Consider the following 17,978-nt stretch of genomic DNA (forward strand, 5'->3'; position numbering starts at 1 on the left):
TAACAGAGCATTGTACAAATGTATGTGGATACTTAAGAAATATTAGTTGTAAGACAGTAAAACATAGAAACATAATAAAAAACAATTTAATGGCATGCAAAAATTAAACACAAAATAAAAATATAAAGCCCTAACGTATGTAAGATAATGTAAAAAAGCATTGCAAGAAATGAAATTATCACCGAACAAGTTAAAAGAATTAAAAAAGTTTAATTATTAAAGAAATCATGACCTGGCTTGATCATAAGCACTTAACTGCGTTTTTCATCATGAAGATTGTTTACAAATTGCTATGGGGAATAGAACACCATTAATAACGGAAAAGTGTTGTGACTTGGCGATTTTAAAAATTTATATAAAATCAGAGGGAAGGGATAAAATAAAAAGAAAGACGTCGTTTAATCAGAAACAGTTGGGAGAAAGAAATATAAAAATTTTAGATAAAAATATAAACAGCAATATATTAATTAAAGTGTACAATGTCAGCGTTAACAAATAGCAAAATTTAACATAGCGAAAACCTATACCCAATCACGACACATTTTAAAAAGATACAGATAATAAAAGTACCAGACCGCCGAAAATAAAAAACTTAATAAATTCAGATAGATAATCGCATAGGCGTTTGCAATAAAGTGTTTTTGACCAAGAATGAGATCGAAAAAATATTAAAATAAGTCGCCAAAGTTAGCGAAAGATTCCACTTGTAGTGGATGACACGTTAATATGGCGGTCTGATACTCTAAGCCTAAAAGAATGGAACATCGGATTTCAAACACTCAAAAATGGGAAAATTGGCCACCCGGAGGCCGGTAAAGACTCACCAGGAATGCTTTGAGAGATTACATGTTGAATTTAATTAACTTCGGGGTGAAAAAATGGATATTTATTTCTTTTAGAAGATGTTTTTGAGGACTCCATAGAAGTTGTTGTTTCGTTGGTGGGGATCTAGATCAACTTTTCTCTATGGTATACTGCCATACAAATCTTTATGGTTACCATTGGCCTATGGTATGCTGCCATACGAATTTCTATGTTTGCCATAGGCCAATGGTGATGTGCATACAAATCCTTATGGTTACCATTGGTCTATGGTATACTGCCATACAAATCTCTATGGTAACCATAGGCGTACGGTATCTTGCCATATAAATTTCTATGGTAGCCATAGGCTTATGGGGTTGTGCCATACAAATCTCTATGGTAACCATAGGCGTATGGTATCTTGCCCTACAAATTTCTATGGTAGCCATAGGTTGCCATAGATTACCATAGGCCTCTATATGGCAAATTTTTCTAAGGGAAGTATCCTAAAATTAGGTTAAAATAAGGTTATTTCAATGAGGGTATGATTATAAATTATTTAAAATAATTTATCTACATCTGTCTGGACTACATTTTAGATTAAACAACCTACTTGCTTCTACAAACTAAGGTAGACAACGTTAAAGAGCACAAAAAAAATGTTTTTGTGCTCTTTAGCGTTGTCTACCTTAGTTTGTATTTTAGCACAAAGGTCGCCCACTTGTGTATCTACTTGCTTCTAGTTACAAATTTAATTATTCAACATTTAGCGTACATCTATAATTTGCACGAATTTCTCAAAATTTTTTTTTATTTATTTTGCTTTGATTAAAAATTCAGAAAAGGGCTAAAAATGGTGACATAACTAGAGAGGAAAAATAATATTTTTATTGTTTTAAAGTAATTTCTGCAAAATAATGCCCAGTACGTCCATATCTTGTTCCAATTTCTCGAAAAAATCATAATGAATCGCATTAATTAAGAATTCCGAGTAAGGCTGAAAAAAATGCATAATTTAGTTGGTGAAAGAATCGTTTTAAATTCCTTTAATACATTTCTACAAAAATACCCTGTGCATTCACATTTTATTCCGATTTCTAAAAAAAGAAATATATATATATATATATATATATATATATATATATATATATATATATATATATATATATATATATATATATATATATATATATATATATATATATATATATATATATATATATATATATATATATATATATATATATATATATATATATATATATATATATATTGTACTGATTAGGAATGCAGAGAATTGCGAAAACAAGTGGCCTAATTAAGTTATAAAAGAACCTTTTTAAATACATTTCTACATAAAAAACGTACATCTATATTTTATTCCAATTTCTCAACAAAAAAAATCATTATGAATTGCTCTGATTAAGAATTTAAAAAAGGGCTAGAGAAAGTGACATAATTGAGTTGGCGAAAGAATCGTTTTAAATGCTTTAAACACATTTCTACAAAAAATACCTCAAATTAAATATGAATAAAACGATACTTTATTGCTTCATAAAATATTCCACTTAAGTGTTTGTTCACGAGCAAGTTTCCCGCACCAGTTACGGCACATTTTTCGTAGTGATTACAATGTTCCCCTCTTTATCGCTTAGAAAAAGAGTTAATCCCTAGCATCAAGCATATTGATATTTATGAATGGGCTATACTCAAGAGATTGATTGATCAATATTTCATGGGCGTAAGCTCAATGTATACTTTTAGGTCATAATATGTTTTAAAGCATTGTTTCTTTTACCCGACGTGATTCGATCATGTAATACATAGAAGAGAAATTTTGAAGCCCACAAAAAATAAATTTGATAACTTTTGATTGATGCTTTGGAGAAGGGAATTTGCGCAAACTTCGAGAGGTTTTAGTTTAATAGGCGCAATCATTATTTGCATGCTAAGTGAAAAAAGCTCATAATTTGTGAAAAATGCCTATCAAAATTATGTAAAAGTTTTCAAGATTCAACGTTTTCAGGGAAATTAAAGTCTTTTGATTTACAGGCTTTATTTTCTTCAAAAATTAAAAAAAAAAAATCCTATATTGGATTCATTTCGAAAATAAAATAAATCTCATTTTTTTCAAGTTGACTGCAATAGAGAACATTTTATTTTAAATTCGGCAATAAATTTTTTTTATTTAGCTAACACTAGGTTTTATAACACTTTACTTTTCTATAAAGCATTAAAAAGAAAAATAACATCCCCAAATAGATAAACGATTTCATTAGTTAAACTACTTTATTTTTCGCAAAATGAGCAAGTATTTTCTGTTTGATAAAAAAAATGGAAAATAAATAAATAAATAAGTGAAAACTTTTTCTGCGCCCCCACTCCTCAAACTCCCTTATAAACAATATCCAAGTGAAACAGTAAGTATTTTATTTATTTTTATTTGAATATTATCAAGAATAATATTAAAACTATAAAGATTAATTTTGATTAAGTTCTAAACATTTTTAAAAACTAGTTTACATATAGAAGTATTGCTGAAAACAATTATTCAGAACCTTTCACATTTTGTTTAGGAATTTTGCATAATAAAACAACATCATCTTTTGAGTAACTCTTAAGTTCCAGGTTTATTAAAAAGTCTTAACTTTGGTTATCTAATTTTATTTAATGGAGAAAAAAAATATCAGTTCTTTGCAGCTCTAACTATATATTTTTTTTTTATCATGCAATTTACTTATTTAACTTAGGGAAATTTATTTTAATAATTACTTTTGATTCATGGCCTACCGACTGTTTAGAGGTCAGGGATCTAGCGTAAGAGGAAAGGTTCCGGGTTTGTATCCCGGGCATGGCATGGATGTTCTTTCATTCTTTGTACTATCTGTCCTTACTGTGGGAGCAAAGTTGACCCACCTAATATAGTGCCCCTGAAAGAGTGGTTGAAAAATCAGTCCTGTAAAATGTCTGCATTGACAATATGTTAACACAGGTGGGCATTGGAGAAATATTTAAAAAAAACAAGAATCATAACAATAAATTTAAATATAAGAAAGCTGTAATAATCTTTAAGTTTTAAAATGAACTTTTAATAATAAAATAAGTTTCTAAACAGTAAATTCATCAGATTATTTCATTTAACTCAAATTCTGCTTTAAAATATTTCAAATAGCGTTTAATATAGTTTTTAGTCATTTTAATTAATCATCCTGATAAAAATTTAGAACATATAACTTTTTTTACTAATTTCGGATTTAACTAAAATATTCTAACTTATGTTTTATATCACGCATAAAAATAAACTATAATGACGAAAATTACCACGTTTAGTTCAGAGAGGTTTTATAAGCATATTTTTTTTTTATATAAAAGAAAAGATTCATTTTTTTAATATTTTCTTTTCTAAAAAAAAGTATACCAATATACAGCAACAATAATAATAAAAGAAGTGCATTTATTTACATTTTTATTAACTTGAATTTCCAACTCTAACATAAAATATTACACTGTCTTAAAGTGAAAAAAAAAATGAATAAAAATTGCCTCAACAAAATCCATCTGTCTGCAAGGGCTGTTTTTCTTCAAAAAAAAGAAAGCAAAAATTTCATCTACTCCTTGAACACCTTTATATATTTTTGAAGGCTTACTTTGCATAAGGTAAAATATTTTCATGTTCTGTATCTGGCGCCCTCTTTAGGATCATCGCGGAAAACTGCGAGATCGATTCACTAAAGAGGGGAATCCAAGTGATCCAGAAGGCCCCACGACAGACAGTGTCTGTTAAGGTCCGTGGTATAAAGTTCGGGAGAGAATTTCCAGGTTTTCCCGAAAGTGCCCTGTGTTTATTGGACCCACTCGCATTTTACAAGTTATTTCGGAATTAAATTTTTTTGAATGTTTTATAACACGCAACATTTGTTCTATTGGAATTTTTATGCATATATTTTTATTACAACTGTGTTAGTTTAAGAATTTTATAGTGCGTCCATAGTTTATAGCAAGATCTTTATAAATTAAATAAATAAATTGGAATTATTAAGAAAATAGATAAATGGCAATCAAGTTGGATTTCAATACCTGATAATATTACTGGTTCATATTGGGTTTCGAAATGTTATTTCAAAATAGTGAACGAAAATATCAAATTTACCTGTGGATTTGAAGCAGAAGCACGAAATTTAATAAAATCATGTTATAAATATGATTTTTTTTATTGAAGCAATTCATGTGAACATTTCCGTTTCAAAAATATGTGTTATTTAAAGACTTGTAGAAAATTAATTGGATATTAATACGAAAATTCAGTTTTGAAGTTCTAGCATTTAAATGCTTAGCTGTGATAAAGTAATTTAAATAACTGGATTTAAGAGGCATTCGTAGAATATAAAGAAGAAATGTCTTTTTTCTGTACTATGGCTACAAGTATTTTATTTTATGAAATTTTCGGAAGCTTATGGGTTACTGTTTCTGGGATACGTGCGCAATCACCTGCTACAAATGAACAACCGTGGGGTAAGTAATATATATTTGGATATGGATATCGATACAAATTTAATTTTATTTAAAATGTTTCTAGATAAAATTTTATATTCTATCAATTTTATATGTCTACGGTATTTAAAGAATAATACTTCAGTATGCGTTTCTAATATACATGTATTTTTTTTAGATAAATCAGTGCGTAAAGATAAAACAAAATACTGAAAAAATTGAAATATTGGTAACAATGTTCTTCAAAAATTATTAAAAAGGCTTTAACTAATTAATGATTATATATATATATATATATAACGCTATGACGTCTGATGGCATTAAAGTTGCGACATATTTTAAGCATGTTATACTGTCAGAAGATAAGTTTAACTTTCATTTACAAAAGAAAATAAATATCATCCATACAATAAAATAAACATTTTATTGCTAAATAGATAATATAAAAAATATCGCTCTTAATGAAATCTTATTAAATTTAAAAAGGAATATCTTTCATCAACTGAAAAGCATTTTTTAAACATTTACAAAAGCACATAATGCTATTATATTCAAAACAATGTCGAGCAAATTTAAATTGCTTATGATATAAAAAAAAGTATTTTTCCATTCCAAAGCAAAAGGTTTAGATTACTTTTAATTAGCATAATAATGTGGTAGTTATTCCAAAAAGATGATATTTGTAACAAGTTAAGACAAATAATAAATTAAATGCATAAAATGTATTTTGAATTGTTCTATCAAAGTCCTTTGAAAAGTTTAAATTTCATAGCATTAAAATTAATATTTTTTTTTTGTTACAAAAATTATTCCTCGTCGTTAAAAGTTTGAAAAAAACGCAGAAAATTTCTAATAGTTCTTTATTCTACCAAATAAAAAAATTATCTAACACTAGAGTAGATTTCTCTAAAAAAACTGCAATTTAAAGTCTGGATATTGTTCTATGAAAGTCCCATGAAAAGTTTAATTTTCACAACTTTGAAATTTATCAACCTTTTTTTATTATAAAAATCCATCGTTTAAAGTTTGGAAAAACAAAAATAGGAAAATTCTAATAGTTTTTTATTCTGGTTTATAAAATATTATGTAACGCTATAGTTAATTTCTCTAAAAAAACTGCAATTTAAAGCCTACATGTTACCATTGCAATTAATTTTGGCGCATGACACACATATTTATAGATACATGAATCCCCTCACACGGAGTAAAAACAATTACCGTATTCTATGGTAATGGCATTAACGGTACAATAAAACTATAATTCTGGCATTACAAACAAAAATATCCGGTATTTAAATAATTAATGGCAATTTCTCGTTTAATAGGTGACGGTTTGTCGAAAAGTCTAGTTTTCAAAATTATAGTTCTTATTTCCTCACATTTATTAAAAAATACAAAACTTATTAAATTTAGAGAATTACTGATTTACATGCCGTGCTCTAGGGTATCATGATAACATTAACACATTTTACAACATTAATTAAACCATAAAAGCATAATTTATTGCTAGCTATTAGCGTCTAGCGTCATTATTGTAGGACGGTTACTTTTTTCAAAAACAAGTATTGTGTTAGAAATATTTTCCAAAATCAATCATTTTTCTAGAAGATCCTCACCCACTATAATTTATTTATAATGTTGATATTCGTGACTAGTATATATAATGGTAGTAACTGTAGAAATACAATGGTAGTAACTGTAGAAATACAATGGTAGTAACTGTAGAAAATTTCGACTGAAATCGAACGAATACATTATACTATTATACTAATGTACCATTTTTTTTTCATAAGGCTACGCAATGCATCATTTGAACACAAATAAAAGTACAGATAAAGCAAGCTGATTTTACCAAAGTGCTTCAAAAAATTACTGAACTATTCTTCTCAAAACACTATCGAGACATAGAAATAAATATATAGTTATTTGTCGACAATTTAAAGCTGATTGTAACGGTTAAGAAATTTATTTTTTCTCCCTAATTCAGATTTAAAAGGGTAAAAATCTTAATTAATTTTAAATTATAGAACACATATTATATATATAAAAATATGTACCTATTTAGAAATTCTTTTACTGGAATCTTGTACCAGTTAAATGTATCTAAGAGAACACTTAAATTAAATGAACTGAATTTTCAACTCTAAACTGGTTTGAAACAAAGCTCCTTTATTGAGTGATCAAACATCCGTAGTTTTATATCCTGAATAAAAGGAAGAAAGAATTCGTTGATGCAGCGCCGAAAACATTTGTCCCCAGAAAATGGACAAAAGCGAATCCTGATTGACTGATGATGTTTTGTCGACTTCATTGTGTTCGTCTTTAAATGGGCACGAAAATTCTTCTGAATCTTTAAAAAAAAGTGATAAATTTCAAAAATGCCTGACAAATATTGAAGGGATTGTAAATGGGTTTACGCAAATTCTATGCTTTTAAGAAAAAAAACTTTATTCAAAGAGTTTTCAATGCAAGAGTGGGAGATTGTCCGGGTAAAAAACACTATTGTGAAAAATGTGCAGCGTTAATGTAAAGTAGTAGCATGTCAGAGATAAAAACACTTTACAATTTGCGAAATCTGTGCAGTGTTAATGTAAAAAAGTAGTATGTCCGGGTTAAAAACACTATACAATTTGGTAAATCAGTGCAGTGTTGATGTAAAATACTAGTACGTTCGGTATAAAAACACTATACATTTTGTAAAAACAATATCTGTGTTTACGTGCAGTAGTGTAATCAGATGTTTAATTAATTTAGGGAAATTTTTATCAAAATAAAGGAAAAGTTATGTTAAATTATGTTATCTTATAGAAATGGATTCACGATTTATATCTAGCTTCAGCAGTTTACATTCGAAAAACTAAAATTTAAATAATCGATCTGGTTTCAGTTTTGGGATGTAAAACTGTAATTTCCAGATGCGTTTTAGTTTACAGTTGAATATCTCATACAGGAAAACTATCCCAAAAAGAAAAAAAAATTCAATCTTTATTTGATAAAATTACAATAAGTGTTGTAATTTCAGATAATTATCGACATTCCTACATATTCAATAAAAAAACTAAATAAAATTTTTATTACTATCATGTAATAGAAAATTTTTGAATTTATCCGAATTTTGCATAAAAATATTTATTTATATAACTATAAATAAATATTCATAATCCATTTCTATTGATCATATATTATTGAATAAATTTTTTCTTAATAGTTTGAAAGATCGAAATTAAACTGTTTAAATAAAAATACTAATATTTTCTTACAACAGGAGAGAATTTTTTTTATATTTCTTTTTAAGTTCGAAAATTTCAATATTTATTTTTTCCATGTATGTTCATAAAAAATATAATATGAAAATATAATACAAAAAATTATAATATATAAACTTATAATAATATATATATCCGCAGATAATGAAGGCTCAATATCGTGTCAAATTTCAAATCTGCTCAAGTATTTAATTACAAAACTGATATAATTTTGTAAAGAATATTAAGACGCTTTTGTACGCTGTTTTGAAATTGACAAATTATATTTCAGTGCCTAAATTTATTTCACTTAAATTATTTTGCATGTAGAAAGCTTTAGATCTGTGAATACTTCAAATCATTTAGGAATTGAATATAAATTACAACGTAACGTAAGATAAAAGAGTTGAAATGAAATGGATTATGTTGGTTAAGTTTATCTTTTTATACATGGATATAATATAGATAAATTTTTTAATAATAATAACTAATGAAATCTATATGACTTAGGGAAAAGTACTAGTATTTAAGTAAAAAAAAAAAACAAAAAAAAAAAAATATATATATATATATATATATATATATATATATATATATATATATATATATATATATATATATATATATATATATATATATATATTTGGATAAGGAACGTCCCAATAATTTAAAGAGATAAATAAATATTAGTTAAGAATGTATAATTCCCTTAATAGTTAAATATTTTAGCTACTGTACTTAAGTAAATAGCAAAAAAAATTATTTATATTTTTAAATTTTTTTTATCAATTAAATAATTATAAATAAATTAAAATTCTTTTATTTTAGTAATAAAAATTAATGAAATCTTTGTGACCACTTCACAGGTATTCTTCTTAAAGTGATACTTATATATTTTTAGATAAGAAAATTCTCCTTATTTTTAAGTATATATTAGCAAACTAAGTATAATTTCTTTAACTTAATAGCTTTATATTTTTAGCTACTCTTCTCAAGTAAATTTAAATACAAGTAGAGTTATTTTCCGGAATATTTCTTTTCACATAAGAAAAGTTTTAGTGATTTTAAGTAATAAAATATATAGTGCTCAAAAACAATTTTTTCATCAATTAATAACCTTAGATTTTTAAATAATGTGCTTTTAAAGTAGTTAAAAATAATGATCTATGTTTTACATAATAATGTACTATTTCTTAGATAGTTGTTGTTAGATAGTTGTTCGTGATTTTTTTAATTACTCTTATAATGCAAAAAATATAACCTTGATTGAATAAAAGGATTTCCATAAATGATTTATTATTTTTGACTAATAAAGAATGACATAATGTGTACCCGAATTAGTTTAAAACAGCTTGCAGAAGCATACAACAGAATTTCTAAAAACGGTTATGACATCTGTTTTCTTCGCATATCGTTTTTAAGAAAAATTCTATCGGATGACATTTTTTATGCGTAACGCAAATAACCAGCAAGGGCAATCTTTTAAATTACATTTACGAGTAATGTTTGTCTTTTTTATCATGACTATTAAAATAAAATATGAAAAAATGCTCTGAAATACTGTTTCTACATTTATGTGAAAGTAAAAACAATTGGGTTATTTCACTTACACCAAACTTATAACCAATATACTAAAAAAAAATGCCCACTCAATTCAAATCGTAGCTAAACAAATACTGAAAATTTTTTTTTCACTTTAACCTACTATGCAACATCTTTCTTAATTTTTTTTTCTTTTTATAAACCAACAAAAACAAAAACTTTTGTTCCTAACAATTTTTTTTTCTACATGGGGTAAGCCAACGACGGAAAACAAGATTCAAACAAAATCTCTTTTAGCCGAGCCGATGTTTCAAGCTCCAGCGTTAAACAATGATTGAAAAGACAGATCATGGCCTCTTTTTGGTTTCAATATCACATAAAATATGAAATTCCTTTATCGTCTGAATGAGTTATTGCAAAACACATATTGCTTTTATGGAAAAGAGAAGTGAAGTGCATTGAAGAAGGTTACGCTCGAGAGCGTAACATATTCATTGAATAAAGTGCAAGTCTACTTTTTTACTGGATTTAACTAACAAAAGTTTTCCAGAATGTATATTACATGTTTATGCACCAGAAAATTTATCATCAGCTTAAGAATACACTGGAAAGTACTTCTTGGGATCATAATGGCTTTCTCTCTTCCCTAAGATGGAGAAATTTACCTATTTTTATTTATATACGTCTCAAATCGTTTTGTTGCAGAGAGTGTTTGGTTTTCAACAATTGAATGATATATGTAATATTCTGAAAAAATTGTGCAAAGAAATTGAGCAAAAGATCTTATTATGAAATAAAGTAGGACAATAACTTGCTTATTTTTGGGAAATAGGGGGTAAATAAAAAAATACCAATATTTATGCTTCATTTTGAAATTTAGATAACTTAATTAAAAAATAATATAATATTACTGTTTATAAGCACGTCCTTAACGCTTTTAGGGTTTGAATAAATTTCTTTAATTTCAGTATTCACATACTCTTATACATACGTGATTGGTACTGTTGTAACTCAATTGGTACTGTTGTAGTAAGGATTAAGTATTCAATAATTGACTAATATAAAGTTTATTAAAAAACTGTTAGTTAAATTATGTGAATAATTTTGCCAAAAAGAAATTCCATTGCTTGAAACAAAGTAAGGCTCTCACATTTTCTTATAAAATTGCGGAAAATAAAAGTATATGCCCTATAGTACAAAATAAAGCAGTTATTCACTTAATGCAAACGTACCAAAATATATATGTTTCCTTCTTAACATTTTTGTGTTTAGAGTGTGAATGCGATAATATTACTCTCAATATAATGATAACTAAATATAAAAGTTGAAAATTATTATATTAATTATTAATTTATGTGTAATATATCTACAATAATTAATATCTATATCTATCTATCTATCTATCTATTTATATATATATATATATATATATATATATATATATATATATATATATATATATATATATATATATATATATATAATTATACATTTCTAACCCGGAATTTTTTGTTACTGTTGCATGCCCAAACGCGAATGTTGAATAATAATAAAGTATCAAGAGTACTTCTAAATATTGATTAAGAGTTAATTTATTTTTATTATAAATAAGAGTGTATAAACGAGGTTAGCCTATTATTATATATTATTCTTCCAATTATGCGTATTATTAATAAAAATGCTTATCACTTTTGCTTTCATTAAATAATAGAAATAAACAATAAAAATGAATGTGAACTAATAACAAGGATATATTTAGGTATGGAAGCAAATAATAATAAACGTTTTAATAGCTAAATTTATATCAGCTTCAAATCTTTAAGCCATCAGAGCAGGAAAATTTTTCCATAACTTAAACTATTTTGAATTTGGAACCTATCTTACATTCATATTTGCTTTTATTGTTTTTATTTTCTGATAAGTGAGATTGGTTTTGTGGTAATAAGATTCTTTATATAAATAGTTATATTCCCTTAAAAACATATGTTTTCATTTTTATACATTTGAAAATGTTATTTAAACATAAAAATGCTAGTCATTTACTTTGTGGAATAATATTATTCAAGCTTACAAATAATAGAGTTCATAAAGATGATGCTAAACTCAGAATAAATTTAATGAATTTCTTTATTGGAAATATTTTGACATATTGAAGTATTTTGACTATTTTGACAATAAAATAAATGCAGCCGCTCTCTTATCCGCTGTGAGCCACTTTCAGTTATCTGTTCTTCAAAAGAACTGAGTAGAATGCAATGTAAAGCTAACGGGACTATTCATGGTACGGAAAGTACAATATACTTTGTGAAGGAGATTAGGCGATGTTTTAAACTTTGGGAGAGTAACATTAACAATAAACTAGCACTAGTCACTTGGTTTTTTAGTGTCAGGTTGACCATTGATATATTTCTGTTCTTTTTTAAATAATAAACAATATTGAATTTACGAAACAAATGTAAAATACTTTTGAAAAATAAATTATGAAATAAGTATTCAAGTTACTTGCTGTATCATTTAGAGCCACTTTGTTTTGTCTATATATTTAGTATTAAATTTTAAATTTAAATATTACATTACTTATTGTTTTTAAGCTTTTACAACAGAATAAAATTAAAATTAATAGTATAAAATGTTTTTTTTTCTAATATTGTCTTTACTTTAATATTTTAACTCTCGGCAAAACCTCTAAATTGACAAGTAATACGAAATGAATAAAAATTTTAATCACTTCACTAGATATTGTGATACTGTGTGAAAAGATAATCAAAACAAATATTATTTAAAACATCCTTATTATACCATGTCAGTAACTCATAATTCTTAAAGGAATTTGTGTTTCTTATCTTTTTGGAACTAATTTTCTGGCAACGAGTATTCTATCATTAAATCCTTTATTTAAAACTTTATTATGTTTATGAAATTATTATTATGTTTTATTATGTTTATGAAATAAAAATTATTAGCCATGATTGAAGTATCAACTTATTAAATGGGAAGATATATTACTTAGTTCAACTAGTTCACTGTAAAACTTATGGCACACAGGGTGCTAATACGCAACATCCCTTTTTATAAAAGTATGCTACGGAAAAGAAACTGGTATACCGTGGTATTTACTGCGATAATTGGTACAAAATCACCGAATCGCTATTATTGAATAAATATTAATGCAAAAACCATGGTATAATATTTTACGGTAACAATGGATTTTATGGTAAAATGGATATTACGGATGATGAACCCAAAATGCGTGCTTTGTACCGTAGTTTGATCTGGAATTTTTTAAAGTGTACTTTTAACACCTGTGTGTGTACTTATGTAACAAAGTGTACTTATAACAAGTGTACTTATAACACAAAGTGTACTAAAAACACCTGTTCTTTCCATATTTAACATAGAATTGTCCCATAACTAATTTGACTAAACTTTCTTGTCTATGGGGTACGTATTCAATATTGTCTATTATTTGTCGTCTCTCAGAAGTCTTTTATACGGAAATGTTTGAGATATCTTATTGGGAGTTCAGGCCCTCTAACTAGTTTCAAAGATGTCAAGATGCATCAAACTACTTTCACACGACTATCTACTAAACATTTGAAAACAATCCGGAAGAAATCTACGTATGTTTTGGAGTTATTTATATAAACCAACATCAATAGTTGAGAGATAACTAAAATTAGTTATTTTATTTTAATATTCTTAATATCTTTATTGTATTTAGATGATGGAATTTTGTGCTAATTTTAATAATTTGAATTTTATATGCTTATATTTAATACGCATTTTTTAATAAATTTAATATTTTAAATTAATTTTAGAATAATTTAGCATTTTAGAATAATTTCATTTATAATTTTATAAATTTAGAATAAATTTAGCATAATATGTGATGATTGCGATAAAATTCAGTCATGTACAGTATTATTTTAATTTAGCATATTATGCGTTTATATGTGATGTTATGGACACTTAAAGTAAGGATATGATTTTATTAGAGAATATATATTCTGAATATATATCTTATGTATTCATGATACAGAGTTGGAACAACCAATTTTCTTTAAAAGTAATAGATAAATTCATTCAATTAAATTTCTTTATTGAAATTAAATAAAAGCAAAATAATATCCCTCATTTGCATAAAATATTTTTATTGAATGACACAAAATAATTTCTTGAAAATTTCATTTCTAGAAGTTGTTATTTTTAATGGATAATATTTTATTTTCTACATTGATTAAGAAAAAATACTAACTTTAAAATTTTTTTTTATTTTACATTTGTGTCAAATATTTTTAATACTCTCATTTTAACTCTATCACTATCGAAATTCAATACGCCACAATAGCAGAACATCAATTTATTTAAGCGAAGCTAATTAATTTTACACCGTCATTAATATGATTATACATTTTTCAGTGACGTAAAACTCAAAACTTCAATTTATCAAATTCGTCCTCCTTCTCGTGATATATATGATTTTTTTTTCGGAAACAAAGTTCTAGATGAACTAATCCCATATCGGTAAAAATGATTCCTAGGAAATGAAATTGAAACTGGGGAAGAAATGGAGTTTTGGGAGAGTGAGTATAAAAGGTAACTTTCCCTTTCAAAATTACTCTTTTTCATTTCATCACCCTACCCCGAATGCATCATTTACACTCTGCGAAATAAGTAATTTTCATCTTAAATTTCTTTTTATGAAAAAAAAAAATTGTAACCTTCATTGGGAGCGGAAATAGGCGAACTATTCTTGTAAAGTGAAAATCGTTTCCTTGAAGCGAGAGCACTCCTAAATGAAAATACTATAAATATTTTTTAATTATTTCTATTTATAGAGTTACTAAAAATTGATCTTTATACAGTTAAAGAAAAGATTTTGTTACGTACTAAGTTGTTTCTTAATTCTTGAGGTATTTTAGATAACTTCTATTAAACTAAGCTTATAATATTATTGTAAATAATTTATATTTAGTTCATTATGACTGGTATTCATTTAGTTAGTCGTTGAAAATATATTTAATCTGTTTAAAGTCATTTTGTTATTTATTTATTTAATTTTTTTGAAAAATATTATAATCCTCTCTGGAAGAGGAATTTCGGAAATATTCTTGTAAAACGAAAAACTTTTCTTCGAAACTGGAGCACGCCGAAATAAAAATATTGAAAAAAAAATTTTTTTGACTATTTCCATATATAGCATTTCTAAAAATTGATGTTTATACAATTAACTGAATGATATTTTAACGTACGAAATTTCTGCTAAATTTCCAAGGTATTGTGGATAAATTATAATCAAATAAACTTGTATATCATAAATCATTGATACTTAGTTAATTTTAACTGGTATTCATTTAGTCATTAGACAAAAATATGTTTAAACTACTAAATGTCATTTAGTTATCTTAAGCAATATAACTCTAACAGGGAGGAGGAGTAGTTAATGTATTCTAGTAAAATGATAAACATTTCCTTAAATCTGGAGCAGGCGTTACTGAATATATTTATATATATATATATATATATATATATATATATATATATATATATATATATATATATATATATATATATATATATATATATATATATATATATATATATATATATATATATATATAGTTAACTAAGATATTTTAGATATATTCTATTCAATTAAACATATGTATTTCGTAAATAACTGATATTTAGCTAATTATGACTGATATTTATTTAGTTATTTGGAGAAAATATATTTAATCTGTAACTTAGTTCATCATACGACATTTAGTATTGAAATTAGTTGAACGATAACCATCGGGGGAATTAATGCGGTATCCAAATATTATTAGATGTGCGAATGAGTTAATTAGTTTAACTAGAACAATTTAATTAGAATAATTTAATTTCTTAATACATAAACGTATTTAAATATTTAGTTAATGATTATAATCATGATTTGTATTTCAATGGAAGAGTTATATTTCTATTATTGTATAAATGATGAAAATAGAAAAATATTTACTTACAATAATACAAAACAATTATGGCTCAATTACACGATATGAAAGACATTTTACAAAATGTAGTTTGTATTTGATTACACAAAGCAAGAACATGCAGAAATAAAATGATTATTTTAGTTATTTAAAAAAATACAAATTTTAATCTTTTAAAATTGCGATTTGTAAATTTTTTTTCTCAAAATTTATTTTAATGATAACTTAATTATCCTTAGTTATTATTTATTTTTAAACTCGTTATAATATTGCTTTAATAAATTAAATTTTAATGCTAAATTTATTATATGACACATTCAGTCCACCTTAAAAAGGCTATAACATAAAGTTTTTATCTGATTTTTTGAAAATGAGTAATTGATTTAAATAATATAATAAATAATTTCAAAGCATGAAAAAGCTTTATTTACATTTTCATTTAAAGAAAATATTTATTTGATTTTGAAGTTTTTTTCGTATTTTTAAAATATTTTTAATGATTTTTTAATGGTTACAATATATACTTGAAACATTCATTTATTATGCTTACTTTACAGATATTTTGAATACAATGTATTGGATAAATACTTTTCAATTTTAAAGAGGAATAAGCTAAAGAAAAATGTTGCAAGTGTTTTCCAGATATCCCAGCATTTAAATTAAATTTTGCAGACATTAAAATATTTGAGGCTGGTAGACATATTAATTCGCAACTGAATTTATAATTTTGTAAATAAAAGTTGAATATATTTTCGTTTGTTTTTGTCAAATAAGTTATTAATATTTGTATCAATAATTTACAATATGATTTATAATTTTTTTTTGTTCTCAGAATGACACGTAAAGTTCAAATTCAAACTGTTTAATAATAAAATTTAAGTTCAATCGAGCGAATTGTTTTCAGCAAAAATATGCTAGAATAAATATTATAACATCACGTGATATGCAGATCCAAGATTAGGTAATTTATTATATATATATATTTTTTAAACTTTCTTATCCACCTGCCATCTGCTGTCAGAAAAACTTGTTTTAGCTTTAGACTATTTATTTTTCCTAAACTATGAAACATTAAGCCCTTACGCAACTATTAGCAAAATGTTTCTGTGCTGAAAGGAGATTTGTTTAGTACTTAGAGTTTTTCAGATTATACTAATAGTAAATTTTTCTTCCAAAACCAATGACATTAAAATATTAAATCGAAAAATGAATAAAAATTAACGGAATTATAAAAGGCTCTAGTGTAATTTTGGTTCTAAAAATTCCTATTAAAATCTGGAAAAGTCATATCTGTCTTTGCGTCGATACTGGTTATATATAATTAGACATTTGTAGGTGTTTTAATTACATTATTCTTAATTCTAATTATTCTTCTTAATTTAAATTCCATGATAGTGTTAATCAATATCTACAAAATTGCGAGCAGAAAGATATGGGGCATCATAAATTACTATATTTTGTGTTCATGAGCACGAATGTTGATTTTTTTCAATTAATTTTAAAATGCTCGCAATTTTAAGAAATTTCATGTAGCATTGAACGAAAATATTGTTTGAATTTGCAACAATATCAAGTACGGCAATTTTCAACGTCATCAACTTTTAGTTATACATGTATATAAAATACTTTTAAACATTGTTTCGCTATGAAATGATTGAACCTTTTTTCAAAGTTTGAATGAAATATGTACAGTAATTGTTGCGTTATAATGATTCTAAATTGAACCGAGTTTTCTGAAAATGTTACCCATATTATCTTAAATATTTACTGACATTTTAATACGATTAAATTTTGAGTCATATGTGTACATCAATTCCTCATGAACATTACTATATGATTATTTTATTCAAATAAAATGGAAATATATTGCAATTGGATATTTATCAATATTATATCAAAGATAAGCAATAACAGTCAC

General features: G+C 25.3%; 1 protein-coding gene across 3 annotated transcripts in view; it reads left to right on the top strand.

The window, feature by feature from the left end:
• LOC107444296 (neural cell adhesion molecule 2) overlaps positions 1 to 17,978 on the top strand; it is an 802,953-nt gene that overhangs the window by 453,071 nt on the left and 331,904 nt on the right. The window contains exon 1 of one of the 3 annotated variants that reach the window (XM_071181214.2): positions 4,530 to 5,316. The exons of the other annotated variants lie outside the window; for them this stretch is intronic. Within the exon in view, the coding sequence (XP_071037315.2) occupies positions 5,199 to 5,316 (118 nt within the window). The 5' untranslated portion in view covers positions 4,530 to 5,198. Of the gene's footprint in view, positions 1 to 4,529; positions 5,317 to 17,978 lie in introns of those variants that run through there. 3 annotated transcript variants of the gene reach the window in all.

Source organism: Parasteatoda tepidariorum, chromosome 8 (assembly GCF_982258835.1).
Source record: "Parasteatoda tepidariorum strain Cologne lab strain chromosome 8, Ptep-v5.0, whole genome shotgun sequence".
Classification (NCBI taxonomy): Eukaryota; Metazoa; Arthropoda; class Arachnida; order Araneae; family Theridiidae; genus Parasteatoda; species Parasteatoda tepidariorum.